Source organism: Brassica rapa, chromosome A10 (assembly GCF_000309985.2).
Source record: "Brassica rapa cultivar Chiifu-401-42 chromosome A10, CAAS_Brap_v3.01, whole genome shotgun sequence".
Classification (NCBI taxonomy): domain Eukaryota; kingdom Viridiplantae; phylum Streptophyta; class Magnoliopsida; order Brassicales; family Brassicaceae; genus Brassica; species Brassica rapa.
The window spans coordinates 11,124,085-11,140,017 of NC_024804.2; the positions used below are offsets into that span (position 1 = coordinate 11,124,085).

Here is a 15,933-nt window from a genome sequence, read left to right on the forward strand (position 1 = left end):
AACTAGTTGTCTGAATATCTGATGCAACGGTTTATTGTCGCTTGTCAATTGTGTGATACGATGGTATTATTAGTTTGAGTTAAACTTTTGTGCACTATATAGTAATACTTTGTTTGGATATAGGAGTAATATTATTAGACAGCACAACATTTTTCTGTAGTCAACTGATATTATTTTATATATTAAAACAGAAATCACAACATTAATTCATATATATTTTTTTTTAAATGAATCTAATGAACTTATTTCTAGAAAGTCATGTTATATTTAATATCTAATCTTATCATTTAAATTTTGGATATACTATAAATTTTTATTGGGCTATCAATAATTGGATTTAAACAATAGATGATCTATTGAATTTATAGATAGTATAAATTAAATAGATATAATTTAATATTGTAATGCTATACTTCCATATATTAGTTATTTAAATATTTATCGACGTTAACTTTTAAAATTATAAAGATTTTTTTTTAAATAACAAAAATCATATTATCTAACAATAATTAATTTTTACTACTTTAAACCAATGAAAACAAATTTTAAACTATATAGTTTATTTTAAAAAAAATTTTTTAAAAAAACTAAATGTTTAATTATTTACTCGTTAATATAAATCTATGAAGCGAAAAGTTTAATTTTTAAAAAACTTTCTAAATTTATGAAATGTTATAATGTCTTTGAATATGACAATAAAAAAATATTTTACTAATCTTTATATATATAGTTACGACTTTAATAATGAAATAATAATCCGAAAATATATATATATAAGAAGATACAAATACATGTGAAAGTTTGAAATAATCTACTCAATGAAAAAAAATATACCGTAAACTTATTATGTTTTAAAAATTGATAGACACATATATATTATAATATATACCAATTTAAAATTGAAAACAAAATGTTTATATAAAAATAAATGAAAACAAAAAATCTGCGTGGTTACGCGGGTCGAGATCTAGTTATCATTAAAATTACATGATTTTAGATTGCATACTTTTGTGATTTAGTTCTAGCTTGGTTGGCCAATTCATCAGCCAAAATATTATATAGAAGAAACTACAACATTTTGTGGCTTTAACTGTATCATGCAAATAGATTATATAGGCATAATAACAATATTCTGTAATTCTCTTTTATTTTGACTTTTTCTTGGGTTCACCCCCTAGGGACCAACCAATAGAAAGTTGTCATTTTAGATTTAATATCTTTTAATTAAGGAAACAAAATAACTTACCAAATTATATTATGCTTTTAAAATAAAAAATAAAAGATTAAATAAATAAAAATAACAATAGTTCTAAAAAAAGATTATTAAAAAAAAGTATTTGTTTTTAAAATTTAGAATTTAGTGTTTAAGATTTATAATTTAAAATTTATCCAAATGTTTAGTGTTTTTCCAAGGGTTTAGGGTTTACCTAAGAGTTTAAGGTTTACCCAAGGGTTTAGGGTTTTCCCAAGGGTTTAGGGTTTAGGATTAGAGTTTAGGGTTTAGTGTTTTGTTGACAACATGTTTAGTGTTTTTCCAAGTATTTAGGGTTTACCCAAGGATTTAAGGTTTACCCAAAAATTTCGAGTTTAGGATTTGAGTTTAGGGTTTAGTATTAGAGTTTAGGGTTTAGTGTTTTGTTGACAATATTAATTTTTTTTTTAATTCATTTTTTATATATTATTTTTTTTATTTTTAAATTTTATTTTGAAAAGATAATATAATTTGCAAATTATTTAGTTTCCTTAATTAAAAGATATTAGATCTAAAATAACAATTTTCTATTAGTTGGTAAACCTAAAGGTTCACCTTGGGGGTAATAGGCCACATAAAGCATGAAGATCTTCACAAAGAGTTATATTAAAATAACCCAACTTCACATCTCAGAGTCTTAACTACCATTGTATTGGTGGTAGGGCTTCCGACCCTTTGAGTAGCTTTCTTCTATCATGTCCATATTAGATCCATCCTACTCCGTCTAGCATTTGCGGTGTTGTCCAGACATATACAAATAATGATCAGCATTGCTACAAAAATATAGATTTGGAAACCTATTTCCAGATGTTTGGTAGCAATGCAAAAGAATATTGTTCTCTGTATAGAGCTGTTACTTCTTTGTTTTTTGTTGATGCCTCCAACCATAAAGTAAGAAGATCAAGCAACACTTTGTTTATGATATCTGGTATTTACCATCTCTTGTTATTAAATATCAAATCATTTAGGTGCTTCCAAATTCACCATTCTAAAATGTACAACAACGTTAATTACACAAGTGTTATTTTTCTCGAGAAAATCAGATGAAGGATTACAGAGAGGCGTTAACACCCATATCTCCTTGCTAATTCTTCACTGAAAGAAAAGATTACTGGCAGCCTCTTCAACATCTCCACATTTTCATTGTAAGTAGTAGTACGCCGTTCTCCGGGATAAAACAACACACTGTTCTCGGGATAAAACAGATGCTACACAGAGTTTACAGGGTACTAACCATTCTGTGTATATAGACAACACAAAATAAGACAGACGACGATGTAATAACAATATTCATATAAATCTATTTTGTGAATTGCCTTTCCTCCTCAACTATTATGTCAATAGTTTGACCAACATTAGTGAATTTATCATACACAGAACATCATTTGGAATCGGAACGCATATCATTTAGTAACAAAGCTAACATCCTTCGTATCTCATTGTTCCTAAGATGTGTCTTATCATTGGCAACAAACACTTGGACTTCTTCTTCTTCCTCTCTTTTAACCCGAATCCAACTGCATCCAGGCTGTTTCTTCAACCCTTTAGCTTTCATCATCTCTCTCATCTTCACAACTTCATCCCAACTTCCTTCAACTGCATACGCGTTAGATATCGTCACATAGTTCCCGGAGTTATCAGGTTCTGATTCCAACAGCTGCTTTGATAAGTACTCTACAAGCTCAGTCTTATGTTCCTTGTTGCAAGTAGCTAACAAGGACTGGATCATTCTTGCATCTGGCTCGTATGGCATTTCCTCCATTAACCGTAAGGCTTTTTCTGTTTCTCCAGCTGATGCAAGAAGATCTACCATTAGTCCATAATGTTCCAAGCATGGTTTCACGCCATGCTTTGAAACCATATCAGAGAAAATTTCGATAGCTTGGTTAATATCTCCAGCGTGGTTACAAGCAGATAAGATGTTCGTGAATGTTATGTTGTCTGGTTTGATGCCCATATCGTCCAAGCTTCTGTATAACGCCATTGCTTCTTCCACGTTACCATACAACGCATAGGCCGAGATCATGGCATTGTAGAGAGGCAACTCGCTGAATAACTTTCTTCGGAAAACCTTCTCCGCTTTGCTTATATCTCCACATTTAGCATACATGTCAACCAAAGAAGTCTCGATAGAAACGGAAGAGGAATGCAGCCGATTTCTTATGATGTATCCATGTACTGATCTTCCGAAATGCAATGATGCTAGATTTGCGCAAGCAGAGAGTGCGACGGTGATGCTAAAGACATTTGGTCTCATCCCATATTCTTGCATCTTTCTCAGATAATGAATTGCCTCCTCACTGCAACCATTCTGTACCAAACCATTCATCATAGTGGTCCAAGAGACTATAGTCGGAACTATGCCTGAAGATTGCATCTGCAAGAACATTTCCTTGGCCTCATCTACCTGACCGTTCCTGAGAAGACTTAGAATGATCAAATTCCATGTTATCACATTTGGTGGAACACTCTCTAGCTGCATCTCATAGAACAATCTCAAAGCCTCTCCGCTAAGACCAGACTCTGCGTATGCTGCAAGTAATGTATTCCACAGTATCAAGTCCTTTTGTACCGTGGAATCAAACACTTTCTTAGCATCAACAATACTACCACACTTGGCATACATATCAACCGCGGTACTTGCTAAAACGATATCGGATTCAAAACTGTGTCTGATGCAATAACACTGCACCTCTTTCCCGAGTTTTGAGTTCTGAGTACGGGCAGCAGTCGACATTAACGTCGATAAAGTGACGCAATCGAACTTCAGCTTCTCTAGTCTCATCAACTTGCACATGCGGATAGCATCTTCCACCAGCCCTTGCTGAACATACCCGGAGATAAGCAGATTCCACGTCACCACATCTTTGCCAACCATTCGATCAAACACCATCTCAGCATACTCAACCAAACCAACCTTACAATAGAAATTCAATACCGACGTTCCAAGTATATTATCAAGCTCTAACCCATTCACAACAGCAAGGGCATGAGACTGTTTCCCCTCTTCAACCCCACCCATATTAGCAGAAGCAGACAAGCAAGTCGAGACAGTGACTCGAGTCGGCTCAACACCTTCCTCCCTCATATCACACATAAGCCGAATCGCTTCCTCGTTCATCCCGTTTTGCACATAACCAACCATCAACGCATTCCAAGCAACAACATTTCTCTCAGGAATTTCATCGAACACCTTCCTCGCATCATCCAAAACCCCGCACTTCCCGTACATATCCGCCAAGCTACTCGCCACGAACACACAATCGTCAAGACCAGATTTTGCCACGTACCCATGAACCCCTCTCCCAAACCCACTCCACTGCAACGCACCGCACGCTTTGCAAACATTCGGAACCACGAAATTATCAGGAAAAATCTCATCTTTAAGCATCTCAACGAAACCCATCAAAGCTCCTTCGACGAGTCCCATCCTGCATTTCACGCCGATGATCGCCGCCCAAGAGAACACATTCCGAACCCTCAGTTTCGAGAAGAGAACCTCAGCGATCTCCAGAGCATCGCATTTCGCGTAGAAGATCACCAGCTTCGTCTCGATGTACTCGTTTTTGGCGTAGAAGTCGCCGTTCTTCAAGATACGAGCGTGGATTTGCTGCCCCGTGTGGAAGTCTCTCTCGTAAACGCATCCTTGGAGGATTTCGCCGTATATCTCCGGACCGATACGTACGTTTCTGAAGTCCATCTCCGTGACTAAGCTCAGAGCTTCTTTGATCTCGCCGTTCTTGCATAGAGACGAAACGCTGTGAAAGTAAGGATTGCGAGGTTGTTCATCGTGAGGTTTTGTTGACACTGAATGTGGAAGTTTGATCGGGATAGTGCTGAAAGGAAGAGAAGCCATTCATGCCTCTCTGATAACCTCTGATGTCTGAAGATAACAGAGTAGAGTGATGATGATAGAGTCCACGTAATTAATATTCTTTTTTATCTTTATCAATTTTTTCCTCGTGAAGGATAGATCACCACCGTTGATTAGGCTTGATAGATTTTCACCTCGTGTGATCTAGAATGACGTGGACGGTTGTGAACTGTTTACCGCACAATGCACTGTGTATGTGTCTCAGCCGGTTTTTTATTTCATCTCGGTTTAGTTTTTGGTTGGAAAACTAATCAGACAATTATGATCATTTGCGAAATATATTTTAGATCGCAACATTTGAAAGCTACTGTTTCTATAAAATCATGGGATTGTCTGCCGCATGGCATAACACATGTCGTAAGTGCATGCCTCTTTCTACAAAATTTAAAATATATTTGCCTCTTTTCTTCACCTACAAGTCTAAAGTCAAACGTATAAAGCTTTTGATTTATTTATATTTTGTTCCTAGGTCTGAGATAACAACAAGAGAAAGAAGGTGGCTTTTGACAGAACTAATAGTTATCTAAACCTATGCATGCCTCTAGAATACAACAAAAGCACAAGATAACAAAAGCATCAAAGCGTAAACCGGCAAGGAACAAGAAGCATAGTAAGCTGCCGCTGCTACGGTTCCGCCACCTCCAGCTCCTTGGCCGCCACCGCTTTGGTCTCCTCCGCCGAGAGTACCGTAAGGATAAGGAGGAGTGTAAAAGTAAGGATACGGAGGAGAATAATACGTAGACTGTGGTGGTTGGTTGCAACAGCCTGTTGGAGAAACAGGAGGGCATTGAGAACGCGGCGGTGGGGGTGGTGAAGACGGCGAAGACGGTGAAGACGGTGGAGGAGGATTACCATATGGAGAGTAGCCTGAAGAGGAAGGTGGTTGAGGCGGTTGGTTACATGGGTAAGGAGAGCAGAGACCAGAGTTTGAATCCGAAGCTGAGTTTACATTGACAAAGCTGAGAAGGGATATATAAAAGATAATATAGAAAGAAGCTTGAAGAGACAACATGGTGATGACTTAGCTTGAGAAGATGAGTTTGGTTTTTGGTTTGCAAGATGAGATCAGTATTATAGTAAAAATAGCTGATTTATTTTCCTGTGTTTCGTTCTATCTGCCGCATGGCATAACACATGTCGTAAGTTTTGGAGAATTTCTGAAGAAACGTTTGCTTACGTCTTTTTAATGGGATATAGACAAAAATGCTGTCATGTAATGAAGTGGATTTTTTGTATAGCTGTACCAAACTCATCAAGAAAAGATGTGTTGTGGGTAACTTGAGTTTCAAGATGAGTGTGAAAAGATGTGTTCGATCCTAGTCAGTGACTTATGGACTATAAGGATCATCGAGTGTGAGTATACTCATCTAAACCGGAGTCTACCAAAACTATTAACCATGACCAAAACTGAGGCAAAGAAAACATTAATGATACAACTATAATTTGATAGACAGAACCGAACCAAAAATGGTTTGAAGTTTAACATGCTAGGCTCCAAAACTATATACCCAAGAATATCGTCCAACTGGAGAGAGCAGTAATCTTCTTAGCTTTTTGTTGTTGTTGCTGTCATTTTAAGCCCTTAGCACATGTAAACTTGATAGTCTATATTACCTCCATCTTCCGTCATGTAAACCGGTGATCCCAGCATTAATAGGTTCCTTAAAAGAAAAGAGAACCTGACATGAGAAATAATTTTGACTGTAAGTGAAATCTTCTCTTAAATACACTAAAAACCGAAGACTCCTTGATTAAACCCAAAACAATACATTACAAAAACTTTCTCAAGTCCCATACTGAGAAAGTTATTAAACATACGTCTTCAAGAAAGCAGTTCGTAGGGAAACATGACAATCAACAGATGAAATGCAATATCCTGTAGAAAAACATCATCATACTAACATCTCTTTTTTTTTTTCTGGTTCAGAGGAAAGACTTGCATATTTTTTTCATTCAATCCAGAATGAATGAATAGCAATGACTAGAATCAAAGACAAAATTGGGTTCATATAACAAGCAAGCAGCATTTCCACAAGGTGCTTTAAGAGATTACTTTTATGCTCTAGGAATGTACTGGTTTACCTCCTCACGGATCCAAAACTGAGAATGCAAAAAGATCGGAGTCAAAGCTAGCCACAGACGAACATGACTTGTGGTAGCTTAGCTGCTCCAACTCTGATACTCGGGTCATGATATTCTAATTCAGTGCCATACATATTCAGCCCAAAACAATATTCCAGAAGGTCCCCAACTCGAAGTTAGGAATATTACATATGATATCTACATTGACGTGGGGACACCATCGAACTTGTTGCTCCGTGTGTTGTTGTGCTGAATCCTATATTAGTTGTTCTACTCGTACAGAATCTGTTTCTTCAATTCCTCCCAATGTTTAGGCCCATCAGGGTGGCGGTTTACATAGTGAGACACAAAATGTTGGTCCGAGCACCCAAGCAAACTGCTAATTGCCTTTACTTTACCTTCCATAAACGGAATCATCCCCAACCTGAGCTTCATCCGCTGGAGTGTAAACACTAGACACGAAGGGAAACTCACAAAGATCGAAAACGGATAACCAAGTTCGTTGACAATGTAGTTAACCTTCGCTTCCAGGAGATCAGATGCTTGACATAGGATCTGAGGGAAAGCGTTCACCATATTTCGGACATCCTTCTCATTCAGACCCAAACCCACAAGGAAATCGAATCTTTGTTGGAGTTCTGATCCTCTCCCACGGAACTTCTTGACAGCTCGCTCCATCTCCTCAGAGTTCTCCTCGTATCCGAGGTTGATCAAGAACTGTGTCTTCATCAACCTCGACGTTTCCTCTTCCCCTGTAGGAGGTAGTGGCTGCACCTTTAAACCCATCGTCCATTTTTTCATCACCTCTGGGTTTTCTTGGATGACTTGACAAAGCCGCCTAGTCCCAACGTTCAGTCTATCGAGTAAGGTTCTGGGTTTCTTCAAAGAACATGCACCAAGCCAAGAGGAGTGAGAACGAAAAATCTTACCAATCTCATCACACTCCATCTTGATCTTCTTCAGGAACAAGAAGCAATGCCTTAGATTCAAAACACATTTCTTCACCTCAGTTTCCGGGAACTTAAGAAAAAACGAAGAGAGTTCACTCTTAGATGACCCAAGCTTGGTTAGAAACCCAGCTAGAAACAGCGTCCACTCCCCTGAATCCTCGAAAACAAGTCTTGGATGTTTCTTCACTAACTCACGTAGCTCACTATCATTCACAAAGAGACCTCTAAGCAAGCTTAAGACCCGGTGCATAAACCTCCAATCATAAGACTCCTCCTCATCCTCTGACAAGTTCTCATTAACCCACTCAACACCAATCCCTATAGTTTTCAGAATCTCTAAAGCCTTACCCACTTCAACGTTCATATCCCCAACGAGTATCCTCGGGCTACACGCAATAATCCTCGATACAAACGACTTACTCAACCCCAAATCCTCAAAAGCCTTAATCTTTGAAGCTAAAACCCCCGTCTCATACCCAAAAACTCCTCTAGCTTCCTTAAAGATCTTCCCCATCTGCTTCAACCCAATCCCATAGATCCAAAAAGTATTGTAATTCTCAAGCAGAAAAGCATCTTCGTTCAAAAACATCTTATCACTAGGAAGCAGATGATTATACTCAGATGGCTTCAGGCCTAGACTCTCGAAGAAAGGCTCGAACTCGTTTATGGGATGGAACCGGAGAAACCTAGTGATCGACAGAGCGATGTCAGCATCATCAGCGGGAGTGTCACAATCCAGCTTCTCTAAGAGATTATCGTTGAAAAGAGGCGCGTTCTTGCTCATACTCTCTGCGACCAGAAACTGTAACCCTCTCGTGATGTAGAAGTAATCTAACATCGCGGTCTGAGCCTTTCTCTGATTCTCGAGTCGTGTTCTAACACTCAGTTTCTCGCCGGTGCCGACGGTGGCGAAAGACCTCGGGTTAAAGGGTTTGAGAAGGGAGAAGAAGAATCTAGGTTTTCGAATTAGAGACATTACCTCCTTTCGAGTTCTCTCTGTTCTGAAAGAGACAGTAGACTAGGCCTGCGGTTTTGACCTGAACCGGACTAGAATAGACGGTAGTGTAGGCCTGCGGTTCATATTCGATTAAAATTCTAAACCGATCGACAGATTTCTAAAAATGTATTTTGGTTTTTGATTCGGTTTGGAAAAAAAAATCTTTTAAAAATCTATAAAATGTCGGTACAGTTTGGTAATAAAAATGAAAATCAAATTAACCGAAACCAAATCACAATTCTTCGGGTTTAATTCGTCAGATTTTCAAATTAACCGAAAAATCGAACTAAACAAACCTGAGTAGAGAGTTTTTGTTTTTTTCTTTTATTTCTTTACTTTTATCGTGGAACTTTGGATAGAGATTTGATAATAATAATACAAAAATACTTATTTCAACAAATATATCTGATATGATTACATATGTTAATCACACAATTATCTGAAAAGCTTGTGTAAGTGATATTAATCTGGTGAAGAAATAATCCTTTTCAGCTTTTGTCATTCGAGCTCAGTGTAAAGTTGGTGTTGTTTGATATAATCTATTACTCCATCTTCAGTCAAGTACTTAACTGATAGTCCTCGCGAAATGCATTGCCTGTAAGAAGCAAGAGAAACCATTTTCTTATAGTGAAGAAATAATACTTCTTGAGGAGGATGAATTAACATCAAAACTACCTTAATCTACTTGAGCTTATCTGATTAGGAACAAAGTTGTTGACGATTCTAATGTTATCCTGCAAAAGAAACCGTACGTAATAGATTGACTGACTGATCCAGAGAAACCGAAACAAGAAACTCGGTAGTACTTACACGGGTTTCGTATAGGATTCTGTCACCAAAGATCATACTTTCAACATCTTGTCCTTCTCTACGGATGCACACAATCCCATAGTCTTTGCAAATGGCCTTTACCTTCCAAAACACAATCAATGGAAAAAAGAGCATAACTGTGAGTAGAGTCGACAAAATGAAATGTCGGTTTATATAACGATGCTGCCTTTGGTTTACTACCTGTTCAGGGATCCAAACACCGGGAGTGCAGAAAGATTGCAGTAAATCCGAGCCACACAGTAGCATGACTTTGAGAGATTCTAGCATTAGAAACCATACATTACAAATTTGAGTTTGTCAGTTCCGTAATAACTAGCACATATGATGTGATACATGGCATGAGACGATCCAGCAATTACCAAAAAATGTAAATGAAAAAAGGATGCTAAAAGCCACTTTTTTTTTGCAGTTATCTTACCCTCGGGTACACGTCTATTTGCTGTAAGAAAAGTCTTGACCCTAGATAAAACCATCAAACTTCGTTGGTAGCCGTCTTGGGATGCCTAAAGAAACAGCTTTCACACAGTTTTGTAAAGACACAAAGCTTTGTTCCCCCCTCCCTAAAGAAAACATATCAAAAGCTTTCCAGGGAGATTACCTCCCAAGGATCAACCATTATAAAGTCGGAGCTTTTGCAGGCTATATTACACATCTTTAAACGATGCTCTGCGGATAAAAGTCCCTACACAAAGCCCTGATGATTTTATTTATTTGTAAAGGAGACTAAACAGTAAACAGAAGAAAAAAAAAAGTTATGGAAGAAACTGAAGATTTTCAAGGTTGCCAAAAGTATACCTTCTTCTCGTATGCATCATTTACAGGGGACATATAGCCTCCAAGAACATGAAATCCCTCCGAGTGTAATGCATCTCTTGCCAGCTCTAAATAAAACAAAAAGAGAACTCATCAGTTTAATATAAGGCCACATATTACATTAGAGGGCAAGCAGTGAAAAACTTTGGTTAAATATGAATTTTCAAGAAACTTAAACCCTCAAAGCAAACATAATCAGATACTTGAGACTATAATCAATGTTCAATTTTTCCCCACTGAATCATAATGCCTAAAAATGTGCAAACTTCTCACATTGATAAGCATAGAAACATTGAATTCTAGAGTTGTTGTTATTGTAAGAACTCACCAAACATGCGTAAATGCATGAACGTAGGAGGGTTGAAACTCCCAGTTGCCACAAGCACTACACAAGCTTTGTCCCTGATTCAGACAATCGATCGATAAACAAAGTCGATACCATAAGTAAACCAACTATACAATTCACTGAGAGACAATTGAAGGGACAAGAAGTTGTTGAAATCAAGAACAAGCAACGTAATTTACTCAGGTTTTGATTCAGTAGATAGCTTATCGACTGGTAAGGAGACATCCATCGGAATTGATGATCGAATCTGAGATGATCACTCCGGCGAATGATCGAGAGAGAATGAAGAATAAATCGAAATTATGAAACGTTGCCGTATATAATTGTTGTAGTTACGACGCCGTTTTAGTTGGGTTAAGTTGAGTCAAAACGCACCGTGTTGCCGTAGTGAGTTACGAGGGCTTTGTATGTGGAATTTTTATATTTTTTCATAGTGGGGTTTTTTTTTGTTTGGAATGCTTTTTTTCGTAGTGATTTTTTTCTTCTTGGAACGCTTTTTTTCATAGTGGTTAAAAATAAATTTTAAAAGGGAAAATGAAAGGAATGGGGGCAAAAAAAAAAAAAAAGGAAAAGCGAAAATGTCAAAATGAAATCTTTATCCCCAAAATTTTGAAATTCAAATTAAAAAAATCCGTTGCTAATAGTGTCTCTCAAATCTCGAGAGTAGGTCGTTGTCGGCGATCTTTTCCGGCAGGGAGAATCCGGGGGGACGGCGAATGTAAAGATGGAAATTTTTTTTGTGCAGATCTTTGAGAGGAAAAGGCGAGTCATCGAGCAGGTCAAGCAACAAGTAGATCTCTTTGACCAGCATAAACTACGAGGAGCCAAACTCAGTTTCTCAGCGACGGTACAACTCTGTGTTCAAGTTCCTTTTCTTTTGCAGGAAATGAGGGAACAAAAACCTTAATAGCTTCAGCCCAAGTTCATAGGTTAGCTTGTGAATACACACTCTTTGTGCTTGCTTAACCTATTGTATCACATTATATTATTATCATATTAGAATCTGCCAAGATTCCTTTATGCTTTTGTAAGGATTACTGAATGGGTAATGTAATAATCAATTAGTCAGTCATCCCACTGACGTTCACATTCATACTTAACGGCTAGTTTCTATTTATATATAGATTCTTAGGTTCCGTGGATTCTCCTAGTGGAAAGAGCCAGGTGGTGCTGAAAGCAAGAGATTTGTACCTTTTCGATATAACCAAACTCTCACTACTAGTTTAATGTTAGAATACTCCACTTTTGTATCACACGATCCGTTGTTATATATTAAAGTAAAGCAGCTAAAGTTATAGAGTATGGTCATAGGTTATTTTAGCACTCACTATTGCACAAAACACTCAAAAATGAAGATTAACTAGTGAAATATGTTTGCTGAGAGATGCATGTTGTGATCCAAGATGAGTCTAAAATGCTGTTAAAAAAACAGTAAACAGTCAAACCATAGTTGGTGAGTCAAATTTGACCTTGTCATTATTAATAGAGACAGGCAGATACATAAATAATGGATTTAAATGAAGTAAAAAGATAACATTCCATCGTATTCTAATGCACGTGGTGGCGCCATATATGTGCCATTAAAACGGTCAGTTTTGATTTTTGCGTCCACTTATCAGGCCCCACCCGACCCGCTCCTCCGACTCTTTCACACCTGACTTAACGAACCCACATACGACGCCGTATAAGGTTCCTTCCTGATAACCGTTGTTACAGCAAAATTACAAACATACCCTCATCTTCTTCATCATATCAATTCGAATCCATTTTCCCACCACACTATCTCTCTCCCTCTAATGGCTTCTTCAAGAAAGCTTCTTGCTCTCTTCTTCTTTATCTCAATAGCCAAACCAATCTTTGTCTCCTCCGATAACGTAAACTTCACATTCAAATCCTTCACCATCCGAAACCTCACGTTCCTCGGCGACTCCCACCTCCGAAACGGCGTCGTGGGACTAACACGCGAGCTAGGCGTACCCGACACGAGCTCCGGAACCGTAATCTACAACACACCAATCCGTTTCTACGATCCAGTCTCGAACACCACGGCGTCTTTCTCCACACACTTCTCCTTCTCCGTCCAAAACGTGAACCCAGACTCCTCCGGCGACGGGCTCTCCTTCTTCCTCTCCCACGACAACGACACCTTAGGAAGCCCCGGAGAGTTCTTGGGCCTCGTGAACTCCTCCCAGCCCATGAAGAACCGCTTCGTCGCGATCGAATTCGACACCAAACTCGATCCCAACTTCAACGACCCGAGCGGGAACCACGTCGGGTTAGACGTCGATAGCTTGAACTCGATCGCCACGTCGGATCCGTCGATCGATCTCAAATCCGGAAAATCGATTACGTCTTGGATCGATTACAAGAACGATATGCGTTTATTAAACGTCTTCTTGAGCTACACTGATCCTATAGCTACAACGAAGAAGCCAGAGAAGCCTATTTTATCTGTAAACATCGATCTTGCTCCGTTCTTGAACGGCGAGATGTACGTAGGGTTCTCCGGTTCGACGGAAGGGAGCACTGAGATTCATCTCATCGAGAATTGGAGCTTCAAGACGTCCGGGTTTGTTCCGGTTAGATCGAAATCTAACCGTCCTCACAACGTTTCAGGTAGCTCTGTAGCTCCTGTGGCTATACCTAAGGGTGGAGGAAGACGTCAAAGACACGGTCTCGCGATTGGGCTTGGGATCTCTTGTCCTGTCTTCTTCTGTTTAGCGCTCTTGGTGTTTGGTTACTTCACGTTGAAGAAGCTGAAAGGAGTTAAAGCGGAGAAGGAGCTCAAGACGGAGCTTATCACAGGCCTTAGAGAGTTTAGCTACAGAGAGCTTTACGCAGCCACGAAAGGGTTTCACTCGAGTCGTGTCATTGGGAGAGGAGCGTTTGGGAATGTGTACAGAGCTATGTTTGTTTCGTCGGGAACTATCTCTGCTGTGAAGAGATCGAGGCATAACTCGACGGAAGGGAGGACGGAGTTTTTAGCTGAGCTTTCGATTATTGCTTGCTTGCGGCACAAGAATCTTGTTCAGTTGCAGGGTTGGTGTAACGAGAAGGGAGAGTTGCTTCTTGTTTACGAGTTCATGCCTAACGGGAGTCTTGATAAGATTCTGTATCAGGAGTCGGAGACTGGAGCTGTGGCTCTTGACTGGTCGCATAGGTTGAACATAGCGATTGGTTTGGCTTCGGCTTTGTCTTATCTTCACCATGAGTGTGAGCAGCAGGTGGTTCACAGAGATATAAAGGCAAGCAACATAATGCTAGACATCAACTTCAACGCGAGGCTAGGAGATTTTGGTCTGGCGAGGCTCACTGAGCACGATAAAAGCCCTATCTCGACGTTAACAGCTGGTACGATGGGGTATCTCGCACCGGAGTATCTCCAGTACGGGACTGCGACTGAGATGACTGATGCGTTTAGCTACGGAGTGGTGATTTTAGAGATTGCTTGCGGGAGAAGGCCGATAGATAAGGAGCCGGAGAATCAAAAGACTGTCAACTTGGTGGATTGGGTTTGGAGATTGCACAGTGAAGGAAGAGTGCTTGATGCTGTGGATGAGAGGTTGAGAGGCGAGTTCGATGAGGAGATGATGAAGAAGCTGTTGCTTGTTGGGCTTAAGTGTGCACATCCGGATAGTAATGAGAGACCATCGATGAGACGTGTGCTACAGATACTGAACAATGAGGTTGAGCCTAGTCCGGTTCCGAAGATGAAACCAACGCTATCTTTCTCTATTGGGTTGATAAGTCTTGATGATATTGTTTCCAAAGATGATGGAGACAGCATCGTGTAGAAGTTCTTTTTAATTTCTTTCGTTTGAAATTTGTTTTGATTTTTGTAACAAATGTGTGGCCTTTGGTTCAATGAGTTTATATTGAACGATTAGGTTTTTGTATTCATATAAACTCCATCTCAGAATCCAGTTCAAAAAGCTCGTTTATTCTTACAGATTACTCAAGAGCCAAGTAAAAAAAAAAAAATTAGTATCAGGGTATTTGAAATGGTTGAGTACAGAGGAATAAACATGACAAACCTTAGTTTTAAGTTGATGAAGAAGAGTGTGAAGTAGTTGTAGACATATATAGGTCTTGGTGGTCAGCATTTCTGTAGCCTGATGAAAGAAAAATAAACCGGTCTGGTTTGCATATCCCTGACGGAAAGAGAAGCTGTGCCTGTGAGTGAAGAAAACACCAAGTAACTTACCCTCTTTGATACTGAAGAAACCTTGTTGAAGAAAGTCATGTATACACACCACTAACGCTCACACGATCACATAACATCAGAATGATGATGGTGACAGAAGTAAAGAGAGCACACTCCCGACAAGGGCAAAACTTTATATTTGCTAATCCCGGCTTGTGCTCTCTTTCTTCTGTCAACATTTTCTCATCTTTCTTCTCAAGGAGGAAGAAGAAAGAAAGTGTGACGTGCTGCGTAAGTAAGGAGTGACGGTGAGTCTATGTCTATGAGCTACGAGTCTATGACTCTGATTTATAGTGGGGGAGAGAGGTTATTGGTTGTAACTTACAACCAGTGATAAAAGACGGAGACAGGCTATAGTGGGTCCATGAGAAAAGGAAGCTGAAAATGGCTCTGAGATTACTTGCAGTAATGAAACTGGAAGTTTCTACAGAATTAGAGATTCTCCTACCGCGTTCGCTTTCACATTAATTATTTTGTTTCTTTTACGACTGATCTGATATTCAACTTTTACAGTTTTCATTTTTATAGATGTTTGAGAGTTTTATTAGGATACAACAAATTACCCATATCTCCAATTTCCCATT

General features: G+C 38.9%; 5 protein-coding genes across 5 annotated transcripts; 1 reads left to right on the top strand and 4 right to left on the bottom strand.

Annotated features, from left to right (window-relative positions):
- Window positions 1–2,528: 2,528 nt before the first annotated feature.
- On the bottom strand, window positions 2,529–5,295 carry LOC103845020 (pentatricopeptide repeat-containing protein At5g55740, chloroplastic). The gene has a single exon (XM_009121848.3). It carries the CDS (start codon window positions 5,106–5,108, stop codon window positions 2,634–2,636), a length of 2,475 nt encoding a protein of 824 aa, XP_009120096.1. The 5' UTR covers window positions 5,109–5,295; the 3' UTR covers window positions 2,529–2,633.
- Window positions 5,296–5,547: 252 nt separating this feature from the next.
- On the bottom strand, window positions 5,548–6,201 carry LOC103846120 (chitin-binding lectin 1). Its single transcript, XM_009123034.3, has one exon. It carries the CDS (start codon window positions 6,136–6,138, stop codon window positions 5,668–5,670), a length of 471 nt encoding a protein of 156 aa, XP_009121282.1. The 5' UTR covers window positions 6,139–6,201; the 3' UTR covers window positions 5,548–5,667.
- On the bottom strand, window positions 5,560–9,375 carry LOC103845021 (transcription termination factor MTEF18, mitochondrial). Its single transcript, XM_009121849.3, has 2 exons — window positions 7,209–9,375; window positions 5,560–6,805 (listed from the first exon to the last, which is right to left on the bottom strand). Exon 1 carries the CDS (start codon window positions 9,132–9,134, stop codon window positions 7,479–7,481), a length of 1,656 nt encoding a protein of 551 aa, XP_009120097.1. The 5' UTR covers window positions 9,135–9,375; the 3' UTR covers window positions 5,560–6,805; window positions 7,209–7,478.
- Window positions 9,376–9,511: 136 nt separating this feature from the next.
- LOC103845023 (nicotinamide/nicotinic acid mononucleotide adenylyltransferase) lies at window positions 9,512–11,618 on the bottom strand. The gene is made up of 9 exons (XM_009121851.2): window positions 11,325–11,618; window positions 11,128–11,201; window positions 10,782–10,867; window positions 10,585–10,668; window positions 10,405–10,489; window positions 10,167–10,246; window positions 9,966–10,067; window positions 9,831–9,889; window positions 9,512–9,750 (listed from the first exon to the last, which is right to left on the bottom strand). The coding sequence occupies exons 1-9, from the start codon at window positions 11,372–11,374 to the stop codon at window positions 9,654–9,656; spliced, it is 717 nt and encodes a 238-aa protein (XP_009120099.1). The 5' UTR covers window positions 11,375–11,618; the 3' UTR covers window positions 9,512–9,653.
- A 981-nt stretch (window positions 11,619–12,599) lies between these two features.
- LOC103845024 (probable L-type lectin-domain containing receptor kinase S.7) lies at window positions 12,600–15,099 on the top strand. The gene has a single exon (XM_009121852.3). It carries the CDS (start codon window positions 12,942–12,944, stop codon window positions 14,937–14,939), a length of 1,998 nt encoding a protein of 665 aa, XP_009120100.1. The 5' UTR covers window positions 12,600–12,941; the 3' UTR covers window positions 14,940–15,099.
- Window positions 15,100–15,933: the final 834 nt, after the last annotated feature.

Excerpts from the sequence above, each read along its gene's own strand:
- LOC103845020 (XM_009121848.3), bottom strand. The coding sequence starts at position 5,108 with ATGGCTTCTCTTCCTTTCAGCACTATCCCGATCAAACTTCCACATTCA.
- LOC103846120 (XM_009123034.3), bottom strand. The coding sequence starts at position 6,138 with ATGTTGTCTCTTCAAGCTTCTTTCTATATTATCTTTTATATATCCCTT.
- LOC103845021 (XM_009121849.3), bottom strand. The coding sequence starts at position 9,134 with ATGTCTCTAATTCGAAAACCTAGATTCTTCTTCTCCCTTCTCAAACCC.
- LOC103845024 (XM_009121852.3), top strand. The coding sequence starts at position 12,942 with ATGGCTTCTTCAAGAAAGCTTCTTGCTCTCTTCTTCTTTATCTCAATA.
- LOC103845023 (XM_009121851.2), bottom strand. The coding sequence starts at position 11,374 with ATGGATGTCTCCTTACCAGTCGATAAGCTATCTACTGAATCAAAACCT. Across the intron at positions 10,247-10,404 it reads AAATAGACGTGTACCCGAGG|AATCTCTCAAAGTCATGCTA; the intron begins GTAAGATAACTG and ends TTCTAATGCTAG. Across the intron at positions 9,751-9,830 it reads ATAAGCTCAAGTAGATTAAG|GCAATGCATTTCGCGAGGAC; the intron begins GTAGTTTTGATG and ends TGCTTCTTACAG.